The following is a 20075-nucleotide window of genomic DNA, read 5'->3' on the forward strand; positions in this document are numbered from 1 at the left end:
ATGATAAGTTGTCCTGTCCTATGGCATTAGCACTTCTACATATACTATATATATATGCGCATATATATAAATATATATAAAATACTAGAAATACCTAGACTGACCCACTTGGAAGCAGTTTTGTCACCAGCGTGCTCAAATTGCTCCCATCTGTTACCACAGACGTTACCTTGCACTTTGTGCTTCATAGCATTTCTCAATGTCATTCAGTTCTTGTCACCTGATATTTTAATCCTTCTTCCTACTGAGGCTGCCAAAGCTATTACTACAGTCACTACAAAAGACCAGTCTTCAGACCAACTCTTTGGAACCTCAATCCGTGAGCTCCTTCTAGTAAGCTGCTTCTCTGTCAGCACGTTGCCTTGTCCTTTACCCTCATTAGCCAGTTTCTTACCTAGCTTTCAATCTTTACAGTGCTAATCCTGTTCCTTAGCTTAATTGATAATTTTCTGCACTGCACCGTACAAAAGCCTTACAGATTAGATCTACCATTTGACTTTTGTCTACAAAAATCTGTAAAACTATCAGACAGACATCAGATTTAGATTGGATGATTTACCTTGTGAACCACACTGCATTTTATCCAATTTTCCATTTTTCTCCATCTCCCTAATTATTCCTCCCTGGTGTCCACTTCTGATTTTAGTTTATTGCCTACTTCATATACAATTCTTCCAACTGTCTATATTCCCAAAGTTTAAAGTATTCAGATTATTGTGTTCTGTTTCTACTTCTGATGTAGTAATTTCCATTTGTATTAATTATGGTGCATTGTCTTCATGTTTAACTCCCATCCTTACTGAATGTGACAGAAGGTCCCAAGTTCATTTTGGTGCCAAACCAAAGGTTGTTTAATTTTGGTGTCTCCTGTCTTTTCATAGTGAAAATATTTCTTCTCTTCATATGCAAGATGAACTTTTTGCTGTTTGTTTCACTTTCTTCTTCATTGCCAATCCTGGTTTATCTTTTACAGCAATTAGATTTTACTTCTTTTCTTTCTCACCTGCACGGTATCAGTTTTCTTTTGTGATTATTCTTTATTCATTGTTTACTCTCTAATTATTTCTATCAAATTTTTTAAAGCGATGGTTTGTCTACTTGCATCTGGAGCTCTCCCCTACAAACTCTCCTCTTGTACTTAATATACAAAATACAGATTATTTTAAGTCAAAGCTATTTCAAATCTCCTTCAGACCGATTATGAGCCTTTTAAGCACCCGACAGAACAGATACTTTTGCTTGTTAAACTTAATGCATGCAGATGGTGGGAACAACTCCAGAAGTTTATTCCAGTTAACTAAGATAAGTTGCTTAGCAGCAGTGCTGATGACAAGCATCTAGCCCATTTCATGGGTTTGAAAGGTTCCAGTTTAGTGGGAAAGGGGAGTTTAGACAAAAAGATGCTTTTTGAAGACTTCCTAGAAGGTAATAAAATACCCTACTGTTTAGATTGAAAACATGTAGACGTGATGTCTTATGACTGATGTTGGGGTTGGAACTAGATGATCTTTAAGGTCCCTTCCAACCCAAACCATTCTATGATTCTATGTTATGTCTGCCTGTTGACCCATTCCTTCATTTTTGTAGGAAATAGAAGGTAATTTGGATGCTTTAATCCTGTGTGTCTGTAGCATTCATTGATTTGGCTGATAGGAGGCACAACTGGAGTAAGCACAATCCAGTTAGTTAATCAAAAGAGATAAATGAATTAATTTCCATTTTTACATATGTTTCTTCCCAGTGGCTCATGGGCATGTGGATGGACAGGCATTACTCTTAAAACACACTTACTAGATGTTCTGCCTTCTTTTCTGGTCACTTCTGGAAACAAGGACTTACTCAATTCCATAAGAATTCTTCAAATTTACAATGCATCCATCACCATTTGCTTTCAAAGATGAGTCTGTCTATATCTGTGGGGAACTTCTAGACTTTCTTTCCATGTGCAAAGGTGGAAATAGCATTAAATTTGAAGAATCATAATTTGAAAATATTTGTAGACTTTCAGTAACTGCACCTTATTTAAGCTTTTGAATGCAGCTGCTGCTTTGCTAATTCATTACTTTGTTTTTGGCTGTCTTCTCTGGGTTGAAAATTATCGCTGAGGTATGTAACTTGACACATTCATTGTACTCCCTTGTCTTCAAAACTATGCTTGATTTGGGAAATGCTGATGTTCTCATTTGACTTTTTTCCCCACAAATAATTATGAACCTATGCCTCTTGGTCTTTGTTTTCATATTCATTGAACTATCTTTAGGAAAGGGATGTTAGAATCATAGAATGGTCAGGGTTGGAAGAAACCTTAAAGATCATCTAGTTCCAACCCCACTGCCGTGGGCAGGGACACCTCCCACTAGATCAGGTTGCTCAGAGCCCCGTCCAGCCTGGCCTTAAAAACTTGCAGGGATGGGGCTTCCACCACCTCTTTGGGCAACCTGTTGTTGGTAAGATCCAGATGTTTTAACAGGATGTCTTTGTTATGTTTTTCTGTCTGCATTTTGTCTTGTAATAAAGTAAATGGCAGTATTTATTACAATATTTTTTGCTTTCTGCAGTTAATTCACACCATATGCTTGTTCTCTGTTGTTATGCATTTGCATTGCTCCACTACCCCAAATTTCCTTTTTTGGCCCATGCTCACCAGCACCTTTAAAACCCACATGGTTTTGTTGAAGACTTCTCATTCGAGAGTTAATTATTTCCAGTAAAAGGAAGATTTCTGCTAACATGACTGCATTTTCATGTTGGGTAGGAATTATAAACACTTCACCTTTACCTTCGCATGACTCTTCACTACTTTTTCCAAACCACCATTTATTTCCTTCAGAGTGTAAAAATTAAACTTCATAATGTATTCTGTGGTACAATTAAGAAATCTCTGAACAACTTTTTCTCTATATCGAAACACAAAACTAATTCAAACAAGGTAATTTGAAATGACTGTTGTTTGGCTCAAAGCGCGCAAAGCCCATTGCTACAATACTTGGCTTTTTGCATTTCTTTAAGTTAATAATATGCAGTTATTAACTCCAAAAGAAAATGATTGATGGATGGAGGCCTTCGGCTAAACATAAGGGTACTGTTGAATGTTCCACCAGTACAATGTTGTTGCCTCCCTTTGGCACTATAGCGCTCATGTTTCTGGATCGTTGTTGAGCCCGGGAGCAGAGGTGGGGACAGAAAAGACAGGTGGGATCGCCTCTTCTGACTGTGACAGCAGTGACTTCAAATTACACACAAAACGAAACAGCATCTTGAATCACACCTCCCCCTAATTCCCTAACCATTTCTCACTACTTCCTAAACACTGCTCCCCCTTATTTACCCCTGCTAAGAAAGCAATGAAGACTTGGGGATGATGGACTCGGCATTCTTCAAGGTCTTGAAAATTCAGGTCCCACGACAGTGATGTGAATTACCTTCTTCAAGTAGTCAAAGTCTATTCTTGTTTATTTATCCATGTTCAAGTCATTCTCCAAAGTTAATACTTTGCTCAAGACACTTAAGAAAGAGTATTTTATAATGACTGAAAGCAATACCAACCCTCAGCATAACATCATCTGTATAGGGAAATGTCAATGTTGGAAACTTACAATCCTGCAAGTCCTCTTCATTTTGTATAAAAAAAAATAGAGGGAATTAATAGGTTCTACGCTAGGACTTAAAACCTGTGTTCATTGTTTTGTTTGAAAAATAACAACTTCTCACTATAAGGTAAGTAAACCACTTTCCCAGTGCCTTATAGGTCTGAGCACTTAAGTGGCTCATTGCAAGCAAGTCTGACCATCAATTTAAGTAGATTACACAGGCAGATGTACTGTCTCGTTTCTTTCTCTGGGGACTGTCTGTGAACAGGCTGATTTCACACATTTGTTTACTACACTTAACATTTACATTCTTTTTCCATTTCATGTATTCTTTTGAGTAGTCAATATCCATTAGGCACTTTGCTATCCAATACGACCAAAGGCAGAACTCAATCACAGAGTGGTGCCTTTTTTCCCCGACTGGTTGGATTGTCAGTATAAACTACTGCTTACTTCAGTCTTAAATTGGTTCTATTTAGTGAGTACATGAGTTTCAACTGGCCTCAAACACCTTTTATACAAACAAAAATTTACTTCCATACCTACCTTATGCAGGTATTTAAATGTGTAAATGCAGTATAAATGTGTCAAATTGAAAAGCTCTTTTGAAATTGCAAACAAATCTTTTAACATTTTACCACTTAAGCTATGCAGGAAGATGTGATACTAAGACATATGAAGATTTGATTCAAAAGTTGTACACAATAAAAAGGGTGGAGAAATGGGGAAAGAAAAGAATTATTGTGACCATCTAATCATTGATACAAAAACCCCCAAACCATACTATGAGTTAACAAGCAGATGTGGAGTAGCAAGGCACCGAACAGCGCTATTGTCAGTAAACCCTGTTAAGCTTTTCACTAAGAATATTAAGAAATCTAAATTACATAGTTAAGAGAATATAAACCCATGCACAGGTAGGTGCACGTCTCCTGGCTGTTCTCTTGCTGTAATTATGAACTATTTCCTGGCTAGGAAACAAAACCGTTGTTTTCTAATTAAAGAAAAGAAAAAAATTCCTAAACTGAAATGAGAAGTAGAAACGGAAACTTTTCCAAGAACACAAATCCTGCATTTGCTTCTCTTATGAAACACCTAAAGCTGTTGTTTCTAAAACAAAGTATGCTTGCTGGAAACTCTGGCAACCGCTGACTGCAGATGCCAGGATTATCTCCATGGCAGATGCTTGGAAGCTTTAAAAGCTCCTTCTTGGGGTTCTGGGCTGCCTAATGCAGAACTGAGATTTGTTCTCTGGCTTCCAGAATCCATGAGCTGCGTAACTCATATTTTCTCGTGCCTGACATCTTCCAGTCCTAGAATACCTGGCTGAAAACACTCAAAAATGTGCACCGCTGCACCCTTTTAGATAAGCGGGCAAAACAACAGTCAGGGTCTGAGAAATGCCAGCCTGTGTTTCCTTGGGACCATACTGAAAACAGGATGTTTTCACTTAGCATTTCTGGTTTGACAACTAGGCATTTCCAACAAAAATGTATTCTGCTAGAAAACTCCTAACCAGTTCTGTTGTGAGCAGTCTTTTAACATGAGACACCCCCCCCCCCCAAAAAAAAATATCCCAAGCTGAAAGCCCTGAAAACAACCTCCAAAACTTGACATTTATGATGAGCTAGTGTCTGAAAAAATATTGAAATTGAAGCTTTCATCATACCTTCTGCAATACGAATGCCACTTCTTTCACACTCTTTTTTGATGGCTCTAAACCAGCGAGTATCCATGTTTCACTATTCACGCTTTGCAACTAATGAATCTATTGCGAGATAACACTGTGAAAGGAAGAGCTATCCTTTTAACAATGCAGTATTTTCAAAAAGCTGCCATACCTGTGCTGTGTTGTTAAAAATCTGCTGTCAGACTGTGCAACATCTTGGTAGGAGTCATTTCATTTTCCAGCTTCTACTCTTTTTTGTCATTTTACTTCATAGCTTTTTTATTATACGGCATCCTGCACCCTCAGACAAAGGGTGGGTGGATGTGGCCCTTTCTGTCACAGGAATATCCATTCAAGTGTGACCAAACCCACACCTAATTCCTTTCCACCGCAAGATAGCTCATTAAATATAGACACCTAACTATTTTCTAACTGATTCTAATCTGGAGGAGGAAATTAAAATAAATAAATAAATTTAAAGACGTGAAAAAGAAGCTTTTAAAATGCCACTTTGATTAAAGGCATGCAAACAGGACAGCTTCATGGGAACAGAGTTATTGCGAGGGTGTCCCACTCTAAGAAATTTAGTACTCTGGAACGGAAAGGGAAGCGTGCACATAGGTTTCTGCACTTTACCAACGGCATAAAGAATTAACTAGTAATATGATGTATCCTCATTATTATCAAAAGCTTAGAAGCCTTCACCAGGATAAAGGCCCTGTGAGATTAAATTCCATTCAAACAGAGAGTTTATGGGTCAAGCAGCTTGCATATCCACTTTCATCAGGAAAATACCCTAAAGTACATGACTGAAGAAGTAATAATGTGAAAAATAGTTTTTCAGCCTGCACTGCCTGCTCTACTAGAAATAATGATGCACCACTGACTTCACCGCTGCCAAAGTTTAAAATACATGGGTGTCAGTCCCCTAACAAGTTCAAGTAAAGAAAAGGATCTTACTGACTTCAGCTTATAATTGCAAATAAGTTTAAAAAAAAAAAAGTGAAAACATCATTTGAAGTATTTTCTCAGCTTGGTCAGATGATTAAGAAAAGTCTCTCAGGTGTTTATGGATGGCTGCCAAGGAAAAGTCAAACTAATAAACAAACAATCTTCCCCCAAAACAAACCAATTCTGCCTCCTGCTCCAAACCACAGACATCATATCCATCCTTCACTAGCAACAGAAGGACTGTTTGAAGCATATTGAGTCACAATAAGGCACGGCCTTTGTCTCCACACTCATGAAACTGTGAAGTTTTTTAAAGATTATTCCTTGAGTGGCACACTTACCTATTTTAGGAAAATGAACTGAAGTCCACTGAAGCCACCAGAAAAGTTCATACTGGCCTCATTGATTTGGATCAGGATGGTAAAATACATGCTTTTAATGGAGGCTCCTACTAATTCTGCTCCTTTGTTTCCAGTAAGGGCCAAATTTTTATCTCATTAAAGTCTATGTAAATCCCCAATTCATGGGCATTGCTTAGGATCCGCGCTGGCAAAGATGAAATTGGAAACTATTACCCCCAACTTGTACCCTCTTTTCTCCACTATGTTAAAAACCGCTCTCTTTTATGGCTTGTCTCTTGATGTAATGGGAAGGCTGTCACCTACTTGCTTCCATTGGAGGGAATCAGCATTGAAAAGACATTTTCAGAAGCATCAGTAAGCTTCAGCAAGCAAGGTTTCAGCTAGCATCATTTCAGATTTCTAGTCCTGAAAGGTTTTGAGTAGCATGTTTATCGGTGAGGCCAAGTCCTTTGTCACAGATACTCTCCACAATTCTAAATCAAGATATATGACCTTCTTGATTTATTATGAAATACATGCATTTTCTTCATTTGGAAATTGCTACTATATTCAGAAATTCTGAATTTTTATAGCTGCATTTTTGATAAAATAACGAATGAATTTGCCAAGGCAGAATATAATTGATTGTGCTTGGCTTGCTAGGTAATGATATAATATACTGTGACTCGACCTGCTGGTGCAGAACACAATCAGTATGCATGCTCTAGCTGGTGGAAAACATAAAATAAACTGCTTAGATTATTTAGTGAGAACCCAATTTGCTTAGAATGATAAAAGCACAACATACAGCTTGCAAACAAAAAGTATGAACTTTAAAACTTCACATAAGAATAAAGTTAAGGCTGAGACTAAAATTTAAAAAAGAACACGTCTTAACTAAAAAATAACTGAAGTTATACAAAAGTTCCAACCCCGTACACCTGAAGAGCTGTCCCTGAATTTACCAGCACCACTGGTGTCAGTGTATCCATGACAAAGAATGGCTATCGCAGTCTCTGACAGGGCAAGGACAGTCCTGTTACTCAGAACATTAAATTTCCTCCACCCTACGCCTAGACATCCTTCTGCACAGCACATCTCACATTTGTATCCCAGCCTCCTGTTTGGTTCCCAAGCTGTTTACCATCATATAGACCTGTTACTGAGCAATCGTGTAAACCTGTTACCAACTTGTTAAGTTTTAGGACTCCGATGGCCTCTGTTTTCCAAAGCAGGAGATAAGTCCAGTCCCAGAACTGGACACCTTGAGTATTGTGTCCAGTTCTGGGCACCTCAATATGAGAGAGATATCGAGGTGCTGGAGCGAGTGCAGAGGAGGGCAATGAAGCTGGTGAAGGGCCTGCAGAATAAATCTTATGAGGAGCGACTGAAGGAGCTGGGACTGTTTAGTTTGAGGAAGAGGAGGCTGAGGGGAGACCTCATCACTCTCTACAACTACTTGAAAGGCCATTGTAGAGAGGTTGGTGCTGGTCTCTTCTCACAGGTAATTAGCGATAGAACAAGAGGGAATGGCTTTAGGCTGCAACGGGGTAGGTTTAGTCTGGACATTAGGAAAAAATTCTTCACAGAAAGAGTAGTCAGACACTGGAACAGGCTGCCCAGGGAGGTGGTGGAGTCACCATCCCTGGATGTGTTTAAGACTCGTTTAGATGTGGTGTTAAGGGATATGGTGCAAGGGAGAACTTTGTAGAGTGGAGTTGATGGTTGGACTCGATGATCCCAAGGGTTCTTTCCAACCTAAATGATTCTATGATTCTACGATTTAATTTTGCTTAAGAAGAACGTGAAAGGAGAACAGATAGCTAGGAAAGTTTTGAACATCAAAATCATATAAAATAGATAAATATGGTGAGAATTTAAAAAAGGGATTGAAGGTATGGTGGTGTATACTTAAATGCTACAGCAGCGGCCAATACTCAGCCATCAGAGAGGCCAGACACCTTTCCCCATTCACTGGAATACTTTGAATCACTTACTGATTACAGAAGAACTAAAAAGATAGCTCTTATTTGGGGGATGCAGATAATTTTAAGAATGATGCCCTACAACCTACTCCCTATCTCAAATGGAAAGTCATAAATCATTACATTTTAATACAAGAACACCTTGAACAATTAACATCTTGAATTATGAGTATATCACCAGAGTTGTGCCAAGTTAATATGCTGTATTTCTAGCTTCCACGGGTCTAGGAACCGTTTAATGTTCAACTAAGATATCTGCATATGGGGTAAAAATATAAATGCAGCTGTTTATAAACTCACTGTCCCACATGTCATGATGTTGCAAGTCTGCATTATAAAAAAATGAAATGCTAACAAATCAAAACAGTTCAAATGCAATCTTCCCCTCAGTTTGGTTTCAGAGGCTTTAAAGCCCACTTAAACTCATTTCCTGCATTTTCCATGGATTTTCATAGATTTACTGCTGTAGGTGCAATAAACCTGTCTGGCAATAAAAGTAGCAGCACAGGGAAAAAATCATAACTGTTTCTTGAAAGCCTCATAAAATTATATTCTGCAAGGGGCACTAAACTGCTCAGTTGATCCTAATTCAGCATAAAACCATTTGCTTCCCAGTGAAGTGGGGCTTCACCCATTGGCCAGTGCAGCTATAAGCAAAAGGAGATATGTGTCTGAAGGAGATGTACAGTTGGGCTGGGAATGAAACAGCTTTTCAGAAGCTAGAAAACAAGCAAGAGTACACAGGATTAGGGGGGAATTAATTTAGATCATTTAATGTTAACATATTGGACTTCATTATTGAGTGCAAGTTGCACATTTCATAGTTCTACTTCCTCATATAAAATGACACCTGATAGTAAACCAGCAAGAAGAGGAGGAGGTGATCTGACTAAGGATAAAAACATGGTAAATAAAGAAGTAACCAGATAATTAAGTGGGCTTTTAAATCTAGTTGTTCTCTGAATATAGCTTCTCTTTTCAAATTTCCTCTGCAATGTAAGTTTGAAGGGCATGAAAGGAGACACTGACAGCTCGGGAAGTTGATACTACATTTCAGGTAAAGGTCTTTTCAAAAAGTCCTGACAAAGGTCTTCTTATCAGCACTTCAGCTGGGAAGAACAAAGAAGAGACATGCACGAGTCACATGGATTGCAGGATGAGTGCAAACCACAAAGGAAAAGCAGTGACGAAAAAAGTAAATACAGTCTTATTATTTAGGGGGTAACTTTTTCCTGAAGACATGGAGAGACAAGGGCATTGCATGAGTTGCTGGAGGGATCTTTCCTGCCTCTCAAGTTGAAAGGACTATCTCGGGAAGGATGAAATACAACCAAATGAAGTGCAGAGAAGGACAGAGAGGTGCTCGGGGGAACAGGCAGGAGTGTGGCTTGCTCTGACTAGTAAACTAGGGGCTGAGAGAGGATAAGATTGCTCTCTATTGACATACCAATGGAGTAAAATGCCAATGAGACAGGGGCACTCTTCACGCTAAGGGATACTCTTTGCAGAGCAAGTGGATCAAAACCAACCACATGTAAATTTATGCTGGAAGTAAAAGGCTTCTAAATGTTGGAGCATTGATGTTCTGAAACAGTATCCCAAGGAGAGCAGTGGAAGCAGAAAACCTTTAGGTTGAAGTAGAAGTTTCATAAGAGTTTGTGAAGAAGATTGCATGACATGGTTAACCGCAGGAGAATCAGATTTTCAAAGAGTTTTCTAATCAGATGAGTAAGGTGCAGAGGGGACCACCAGCTACTTCAGAGATGGAACTCAACTGGTTTATCAGGACAGATGATATGACCTTGCTTTCAACCAGAAAACCTTCCAGTTCTAAGCCTTCTCCTCCTGAGTGCTTTTTCAGTATGGGTCTTAAAGGGAGGCGAAGGGGCCATTATGGTCAAGAGCTGACATGCACATAACAGTAGAAAGACAGGGGTTCAATGAGGTTGAAAATTCTGCCTTCCCAGCTCTGCCAACGTACCCAACAATGGGACACAAGGAAAAACCTGAAACCTTTTATGCATCTTCTGCCTTTCAAGTGCCTGGAGTTTAAGGTACACATTTGCAAAATTGCCCTTTTTGGCAGGTTTGAGCAATGCTGAACACAAAGCTGTCCTACCCCTGATGCCTTTTGAGTCTCTCCCTCTAACAGAGTTTGATTTTGCTAAAACACCACCACCACCATTCTTTTCAGAATTAAATTTGTCTATCTTTTATTGTGTAGCATAGGCATTTTTCTTAGGAATTGTGGACTAACATAAAAATACATTTTTCTATCAGTAGCAAATGATACCATTAACAGGGGATAACAATTTTCAGCTAATACCTACTGTCAAACCCTTTGGATTTGAAGTGTGGGACAGAAAGAACCAAATCACCATGAGACAGACTGTGTTCTCAGTAAAATTTTTGGTTTATACTTACTTTTCTTCTGTCTGCAACATTCTTAAAGCCATAAAAACAACATAAAAGGCAATAGCAAAAACCGATTTTATGTTGGACTCTGAAGCTTTGAACTTCCACTGTTTCATCCAGATTCATTCAGGTACCATTTGTATTGCAAAATCTGTTTTGGGTTGGTTAGCTACTCAGTATTTCAAGGCTTGCATTTGCCTAACACTTCTCTGGGCTACGATTTCAGTTATCAAGTAACCTCCCTCTTATGAATAAATGATGGTACAAAGCAATCGCCAAGTGGACCCTGATGCCACTGTCGCATGATGGACACTGGGGGGGATACTTGTGAATAATGAAGTGCCATTCCTTGCAATTGGAGACCAAACGTGTGTCTGGACAACGCAGCGTTGTAAATATTAGAGGAGCTGAGAGATAAAAGTTTAATTTCAACACAAATCTGCTGCACATTTTGGCATTTACACTAACAGGTGAGCCATTGGTTTGGCTGGCAAGAAAGGTGTAATTCATGGGCAATTACGAGTAATAAATTCAGAATCAGCACAAATGAAACAACCTTGTTACCAGACAAAAAAATTCTATGGGATTTTTAGAAGCGTCCTTCCCTTCATGCTGCCACCCTGGGTCTGGTCACAGCAGTTGAAAGTTACCTTTGATAAGTGAAATGAAATTAGTGATACAGTTGCTGATGAACAGGTACTCAAATCTTAAAAATCGTAACAAAAAGACCAAAGGAGCTCTCTTTAACCACTGAAAATCATAAAATAGAACTGGTTTTGGTGTGGGAAGCTTGAAGTAAAAAAAAAAATCTGCAACTTTACTGTGTTGACCTAGCAAAGCTTGGAGACTTCTTTTGTTTCGTTGTTCTGCACTGGTATTTCTTCAGGCTTACAGCTATTACCCAAATACATCTCTCATTTCCACTTACCTTGTAGTGGAAGAGGAATAATCCACAGAAGAGGCTGTACAGGTCAGCCGTGAGTAGGGAGAGGTTGACGGCAGTAGCACTGGTTTTCTTTATGACCACTGGCATAAAGCTGTAGAGGCCAAACATACAGGCACTAAAGCCGACATACAACAAGCCTGCGGAAGAGAAACAAGAAGCAAAGTGACCTTTCATAGGCTGCAGAAATGCCTCCTGTTGGGAGGAAGGAAGCTGTGTTTTTAGAAAAGGATGAAGAATGCTTTTCAAAAAAACATGGATTCAAATTATTAAGATGCACATATATATATGGATTAAGAACATCATTCTAAATACATATGAAAACCATACCTACACAGCAGCGGACACAACGTTTTCTCTCTGTGGTCCCCATAATAGCAGTGCTGTTTTGAATTGGTGGCTTATACTACTAGTGAATACCTCATGTCCAACATAGGTTTGGATGAAATGATGCATTTGGACACATTGAATCTAGTCTTTTAAGGAGCTGAATGGCCCCAACACCAACTAAGTTCTGCTGAGTTGGATGGAGCACACGATATTTTCTGGGAATGGACCCAAAAAATTAATGCAAAAGTATTTGCAGAGGAGTTAATGAGCCAATGGACGAATGCATGAGGACAGCACTGAAGTGGCAGAGGTCCTAGTCCTATTTTGCCACCAAACCTGATCAATCACTTCACAGTTTTGTGCTTCTGTTCCTCTACCACTTTTTGTCTGCCTTCCTTAATAAAGCTTTCCGAGCTGAGAGTATTTCTTGCTACATGTTTACAGAGTGCCTCACACAAATTAGATTGTTAGACACTAATATAATAAAAATACATTACAGTAAAAATCTAATTTCATTTAAAAACCTAAATAACTTACTGGGAAAGAATTCATTGCTTCAGTTATTACTTGATAAATCCCAAGGCAAATTAATCAATATGAAGTTAAAAAAACAGCAAACACTTCACTCATCTGCTCTCATGCAAATGATATTTCTTAGGCTGCCGTATGCTGCAGAATTCCCAGCTGATATGTGCACAAGCCTAAATTTAGACTCGTGCCAGCTCTTCAGAGCATGTTGTTATTGACTAAAAGTTGCAGAAAATCTGATTGCCCGAGTCCTGAAAGTAATTAGAAGGAGGGGGGAAAAAATCCCATATGATTTATATTTGCTTGTGGATCCACTTAGTTAAAAACTCTTTAGAAAAGCTATATAAAGGACAAAAATCAGCTGTGATAGATCGAGTCCCTTAGAAGCACCTGAACAGAAGTATACATTCACCTGAAACAAATACAGGAGTCACAAAATGTCAGTGAATTTATATCAATTGTTACAGTATGATAATGAACCTGAATTTATACCCAGAATATGGATAATCATGGTAAGAACTGGGTTTAATAACAGCAAATTTTTAAGGTGTGCATTGTATAGGGGTAACAATGGAATCAATCTTAGGCAGTGCTTGAAAGAGTTGCTTTATGCAAACTCTGCAACTCTTCTGTAGTAGGTCAATGACTGCATGAAACAGAGCGTAGTTTTGATCAATGAGAAAACGAGCATTAAGTCAGCTTTTTTCCAGGCTTAAGTCAAGAACAGGTCAGGTGCAAAAGCCATTCTGGACCCGAAGTCAGCATTCGCAAAGTACAGTCTGCAAATCACCAGCTGGTCACCAAGCCCCTGCTAGTCAGTCTGGATTTAACACACGTATTCAGGTGCTTTCCTGGGTTATGCTCTCACTAACAGCATAATTTTATGGTTACTGCCTTGGTGTTCATATTCTTTGGCAGGCAACTACATTCACTTTGCAGGCTGCTCTTCCAAAGGGCATTTCAGTTCCAGTCAAAAATTGCTTAAACTGTAGCTGTCCTATCAGAGGTGAATATAAGGTGGCATTTCATTTACATCTTAAAAATACATGTAATACTCACCAGCTGGACGGCATTTAGTGGTGACAATAAGCAAACTGGAAATAACATCATATGATTTTCAGATACTGCTTCTTAGAGGGCCAGTTTTAAGTCAAAGTCTTGGAGCCTCAGCTTCCTTGGATACACCTGCAGTGCTAACGGCAGCCTTAGGAATCACCACTAGTGCTGCAGTCCCAGGTGCTGGGACCTGTGTCTAACCAAGCACTAGGTCAACTGCACCAATTACCTGTAGCAGGCACTGGATGGAAGCAATCTGGTAAGTTAGCGGGTGCTTTTGGAATGATCTTGCTGATCAGCTGGTCTGTGTTAAACCCTGAGAAGCTCACCATTCGTAACTGTCTGCTTTCAGATGTGCCGGCATTGTCCCAAACTGAAGGCTTAATCTGCATGAAGGCAGCCGTGGGTGGGATTCTTTACACCTAAGTCTGGACATTTACTGAAGGTTGGTGGTGAATGAAGAGATTGGGAAATTTTAGGGGGCAGATTGTCCAACCTCTTTTAGACATCAGCTTTAGCATAGTATGATTTCTGTCTTGCCTGTTTATTCTTGGTGATGATAAGGGGAGCCTATTTAACTAAGTTAGATGTCCACATACCAGATATCTAAAGTTGATGGAAGGAATCCCATCTTGTCTGTCAGTGCTCACCCTGATGGGTAAGGACACCAGTTTTGCCTGTTTGGGTGTAAATGCCTCACAAGTGTTTGAACTGGTCACTAGGATCATAGCATCGCGGGGTGAGTCAGGCTGGAAGGGAGCTCAAAAGTCTCTAGTTCAAACCCTGCTCGTTCCAGGCTCAGCCGTGAGATAAGACCAAGTTGCTCAAGACTTTGTCCAATCTGGTCTTGAAACCCCTGAGGATGGAGACTTCCCTTTTATCCATTCTGAACCTCTTGTTTCAGCTTCTGCCTATTGTCCCTCACCCTCCTGCCATGCACCGCTGTGAAGAGCTTGTCTCTGTCCTTTTGGTAACTTCCTTGTAGGTAACTCCTCAAAGCCTTCTCTTCTGCAGGCTGAACAAGCCCTAGTCCCTCAGTACCTCCTCATTTGTCTTAAAACTGGACATCTTCACACAGATGGCAGGATCTGCCACCAGATACTGCTCTAAAATAGCCCAAGTACCACCAAGACCAACATGCCTTGGGAACTTCTATTTCAACACCTGAGCATGGTGGTTGAATGTTGTATGTTTTATCCTTCACGTTTTTACTCCAAAAGTTATTGTTTCATTGGGAGGAAATGGAATCAGTTATGATTTTTCATGCTGTTTTCTTGGAATAAAGACCATTGAGAAATATTCAACACCCCTCCCCCCACCGCCACCCTGTAACACAGAACTCTTCCTTGGAGATTCAAACTGGCTTTTCTCTTAAATAAAACTGATGTTAATTTATTTGTTATTATTTCATGTATCACTCTACAAAACATGTCATGGTCTCATATGAAACCACTCAGTCAGAACAGTATAATCATTATCCTTTCAGTCAGGTTGTCAGCATGTATTAATATGTAAACCTTCACGGATTCAAGCAGAGCTACACTGATTTATACTAAGTGTGAAGATGATGCTATGTATAAGGGGAATTTCCAAAATTAAAACCAGGACGGCCACAGCCCGATAGACATAACAGATTGACTTCAGATCTTCATATTCCAAAATCATTTGCATTTTACATCAGTTGAAAGGTAGTTCATCCATTCTTAATAGCACAATTATGGCATATGGCAACAGGCCACCTTGAGCTATTTATTAGGTTGCCTGCTGTGACTTTATCTCTACGATTCAGAAGGCTGATGATTTAACTCTGCTGGACTGCAGGTTTGAGTCTGTGGCAGTGGATAACTATTCAGGACAAGGCTGTGAACACCCTGACATAGATTTGTCAAATCACTACTTGACAATCTTGTATCATTGCCAAGGCAATGGAAAGCACACCAAGTGCAGTGGACGTCAGGGAAGAACACAAAACTACACATAATTGTCACCGTTTGATCCATGTTCAACTGCACAACATCTCCAATTATTGCTCTAACAAAACAAGTACATACCTACAATGCTCTCACTAAGATGATCTCCCCCTTATGAAGCATAGGGACTCTTCAGAATTAGTGACTAACTTTCAATGACATTTTAATGGCATCACAGACCAAGACTTTATTTTAATAGCACATTTCACTGATATTGAGTTACAACAGAACTCCCATGGAAGTATATATGACATTTACACAGATAGTAGATTAATTCACTATGACCATCGCTTGTTCCATCAGTACCAGATTAATTGCGTCCCTGTGCTCCTTACCGTGAAGTATAAACGAACACTGATGCAATTATGCTAATTATCTCAGATTAAAGAAGGCCAATACACTTATAGTACACAGTTGAGTGTGTTTCTCCGTGGATACTTTAAATTGATTTGTCATTTAGTTTTACAGCTAAACCATCAAATCTCCAAGACTTCTAGGTGCAGTGTTTTGTCAAAGATGCACTGTTTTTATTAAGGTTTATGATGATGAGAGAAAATTGTGAACTAAGTTGAAAGAAAACAGCAATGTGTTCCATAACTTGTATTGCCTGCCCTCAGGGATTCCCCATATAATCAGTTGCCTTTGCCCACTTCTGAGTTGTCGTTTTGATGTTCATTCTGAAACTAGGTAACAAGCTATTGCCAATGGACTGCCAAAGCTTGAATCCCCCGCTACGTATATCAGCTCCATACTATCAGTGTTCTTTTATTTCTTCTGTTGTCCTAAACAGTCAAAGAGTGATTATAGGGACTCTCCTTTCCTAAATGTTGGACTAATTAGAAGGGAGTCTTAGATCAGAAACTCAGCTTCCAAACTGAAATGGGAAAATGCAATCCACTGCATAGCAAAACACCGTAAGAGCTTCATTGCGCGTGATGCTACCTAAACTTGTCTAAAAGACACATCTGCTATATTCCACCAAGACCACTTGGAAGGCAATTAACCATTTGCATACAGAAATGCTCCCCTTGGAAATGGGTTTATGAGGCTATAGTATGCGCTGCAAGTACTTTTTCAGTTTTTTTGTTAGGTTCCATTTTCTTCCTTTGGCATTCACTGAAAAGGTTTGGCTCTTAATGACTACCTCATTTATTTGTCCCAGTGTTGCACTGAATCTTAGAACTGGAACCCCATTATTGTTTTACTTCACGGCTGTCTGAATAATTATCTTACGGCATTCATATGCTTAACCTAATGGTGCAAGGGAGGCATAATATGGCAATGGGAGGACAGATCATTTAAGAAAAGTTATGAGGCATGTGGTTCAACCTTTGGCAGTAACTGGCAGAAAAGTCACAAACGTTGGCTCCTGTGAAACTTTGTGCCTGCCTCCCCAAACACTGGTTGTCTCCACGCCTCCTTCAGCAAATACCTTCAATGAGGTAAAGTGTTTTCTTACCTATTTGCCAATCCCAGGGAACTTTTAACAGCTCTTTGTGTTCCATGATTGCACTATAAGAGAAGAGAAGGCAAAATTTGATGGAAGAGAACAGAAGTTAAATTACTTCTACTCATTCAATTCAAATGCTGGACAAAACAACATAAATAACCTTATAACAAAAAATCTCTGTAGGAACCAAATGCAATCAGACTTTGCTAATCCACTCTGGCATTATCCCTGTGCCCGTGTATTTGAAAGATCTTCAGGGCAGCAATCAGATGTGATAGCATACGATTTGTACTTGTTTATTTCCAGCTCTCTATATACCTGCCCAAAGTGCCCATTCCCCTATATATTCAATCCTCTTGTACTCTTCTGACTTAATATTCTGAAAGCTTTTGAACTTTAACGATTAATAATGTATCTGTCTGAGTTACTCACCCTTCAGAACAGCTCTGCAGTGTCAAATGAATAGATATCACAGTCTGGCTTTAGGGAGAATACTGTGATTTGTTACACACCGAGAGAGATCAAATAGTCACAGAATGGAAGTCAGGAAACAAAGCAATGGATGGGACAAGCTGCACAAGTCCACTTTCAACATCTTGTAAGTTTTGCATTGTATATTAACATCAAAAATCCAGATCCAGAAAATTCTAAAAGTCGGCTCTTCCCAATCCAGGCAAATAGACCTTTGGAGATTAGATATCTCACAAGCTAGGTCTTCATTCAGCTAACCGCTTTCTCTGATCTGTGATTTGCAGATAACTTCTGCAGTGCAGAACTCTGCATGCTAGTCTGGAAACTCTCTTAAACAAGTATAAAACATGGAATTACACAGATTGAAAAACAAAGTACCTAGTACAAAAGGTGTATGTGGCAGACCAAGTCTAATAGTAAAACTGCAGGAACTCAGTGCCTTCCAGATTAATCTGGTCTAGAGAGTTGCATCCTGGAAATTCTAATTTGCTTGCTGCTGATTTGTGGCAAATCTAATACTGTGTACAGAATAATAAGATTTTTTTTTCTGAAAAATAATTAAATTATAAGTGTCTTTGCATGCAGAAGGCATATGTCTCTTATCAGCAATTCCTGAAGAATATAATGAAAACAAACTGCAATGTCTCTTGTTCTGTCAAACAAATTTTGATATAACTTAAATTTAGAAACATTGCTTTCATACTATTGCCTATCCGATACAAAAGAAGCATAAACCAATATGCTATGGTCTGTGACTCACTATGATCTGTGAAACAAAAAGCGGTAAGAACAACTTTGCCAGAAATTGCCATTTTGTGATGCCAGATTCACTAAAGAATTGGAATGACAATGATCTTTGAAAGATTGTGGTGATTGAAGGGGGTCCCTGATGACTGAAAAGAGACAAACGCAACATCCAGTTTCAAAAAGGGCAAAATCTATAGCCCGACCAGCCTTATGCTAACCTTTGTGAAGATTATGGAGCAAATCTTCCCAGAAGACATTTTCAGGAAATGAATAAGAGATGACTGGAAATGGCCATCAGAGACTTCTCAAAAGCAAACCATACCTGACCAAACTGACTGCCTTCTATGATGAGATGACTGGCTCAGTAAATAAAGGAGAGGGAACGGATGAGATGATGAGGTGTAACCTACCTTGGCTTTAGCAAAGCTATGGACTGGATGAGTGGACTACCCACAATGTAGTCTGAAGAAAAGGGCCAAGAGAAACCTTGTGAAGTTCAAGAAAAGCAATAGGAACTCCTGCACCTGAGGTGGAATAACCCTATGCAACAGTACAGGCTGGGAGCTGATGGGATAGAAAGCTGCTTTTTAGAAATAAACCTTGGAGTAGTGGTGGACTTCAACCTGAACATGATTCAGCAATGTGTCCCTGGAGCAGAGAAGGCCAACAGCATCCTGGGCTGTGTTAGTAAGAGTCTGGCCAGCAAGCTGAAGGGCATGATTTGTGAGACAGCAGCTGGAGTACTGTATCAAATTTTGGGCTGCCCAGAATAAGACAGACATCAACAAATTGGAGGGAATACAGTGTAGCTCTGTCACAATGGTCAGGCGGCTGGAGCACATGATGTAAGAGGAGATGCTGAAACAGCAGGGTTTGTTCAGTGTGAAGAAGAGAAGGCTAAGACACTTTGTGGATGCCAACCAAACTTTGACCAGCGCAGTGTCTGGCATGCTGGGAAATGGCCCTATTTCTGAGACACTCCTTCCCTAGACTACTTCAGTTTATAGGACCCAAAGGTCCTATATTGCACCACAGCAGCCAGTAGTGTTTCAAAGGAAGAGTCTGGAGGTGTAATAAGGAGAGCTGCCTTCTCTTTGAAACAATTGGTATATTTAGTTAGATTAAACATCTATGAACTCATAACTATGTGACATCTGCTCTTCATTTCAGGTAAAGGTAAGAAAATGCTGAATTGCTGCATGGAACTAAGAAGCAGAAACGTTATTGGCCTCTCCCGATATTCAAACTCTTGCCACCTTGTTAAAAAAATACATATACGAGATAAGTGTGGTCGGGGCTCCACAAAGTGCCGCAAAACCACAAAAAGCTGTGGAGGCTGGTGGAGAAAAAGATGCTGGTGAGAACTTTTGGGCAAAAGGTTGACTAGAAAAACCTTAGGGCTTTCATCAAAGAAATAGTTTCTTATTGTTTCCTTCCAGTTGTGTGCTCTGTATACAAAGATGCCTTGTTCCAGCTCCAGCTTCTTCTCCCCAGCAAAATAACTCACAGATCCTGAATTATGACTAACTGCTTGGGTCAAGAGGAGGTAATGGCACTATAATTAAATTTAGGAATATGAGACATGTACATGACAGTTTACACACACAGAGCAAGACAAGGGCACTGCTT

General features: G+C 39.5%; 1 protein-coding gene across 2 annotated transcripts in view; it reads right to left on the reverse strand.

The window, feature by feature from the left end:
• The window catches only part of SLC35F1 (solute carrier family 35 member F1), a 251348-nt gene that overhangs the window by 10963 nt on the left and 220310 nt on the right, over positions 1 to 20075 (reverse strand). For both annotated transcript variants that reach the window (XM_063329725.1, XM_063329726.1), the window contains exons 6-7: positions 17238 to 17290; positions 11880 to 12034 (exon numbers count right to left, since the gene is read on the reverse strand). In XM_063329725.1, the coding sequence (XP_063185795.1) occupies positions 11880 to 12034; positions 17238 to 17290 (208 nt within the window). The remainder of the gene's footprint in view (positions 1 to 11879; positions 12035 to 17237; positions 17291 to 20075) is intronic.

This window comes from Chroicocephalus ridibundus, chromosome 3, assembly GCF_963924245.1.
Source record: "Chroicocephalus ridibundus chromosome 3, bChrRid1.1, whole genome shotgun sequence".
NCBI classification, from domain to species: Eukaryota; Metazoa; Chordata; class Aves; order Charadriiformes; family Laridae; genus Chroicocephalus; species Chroicocephalus ridibundus.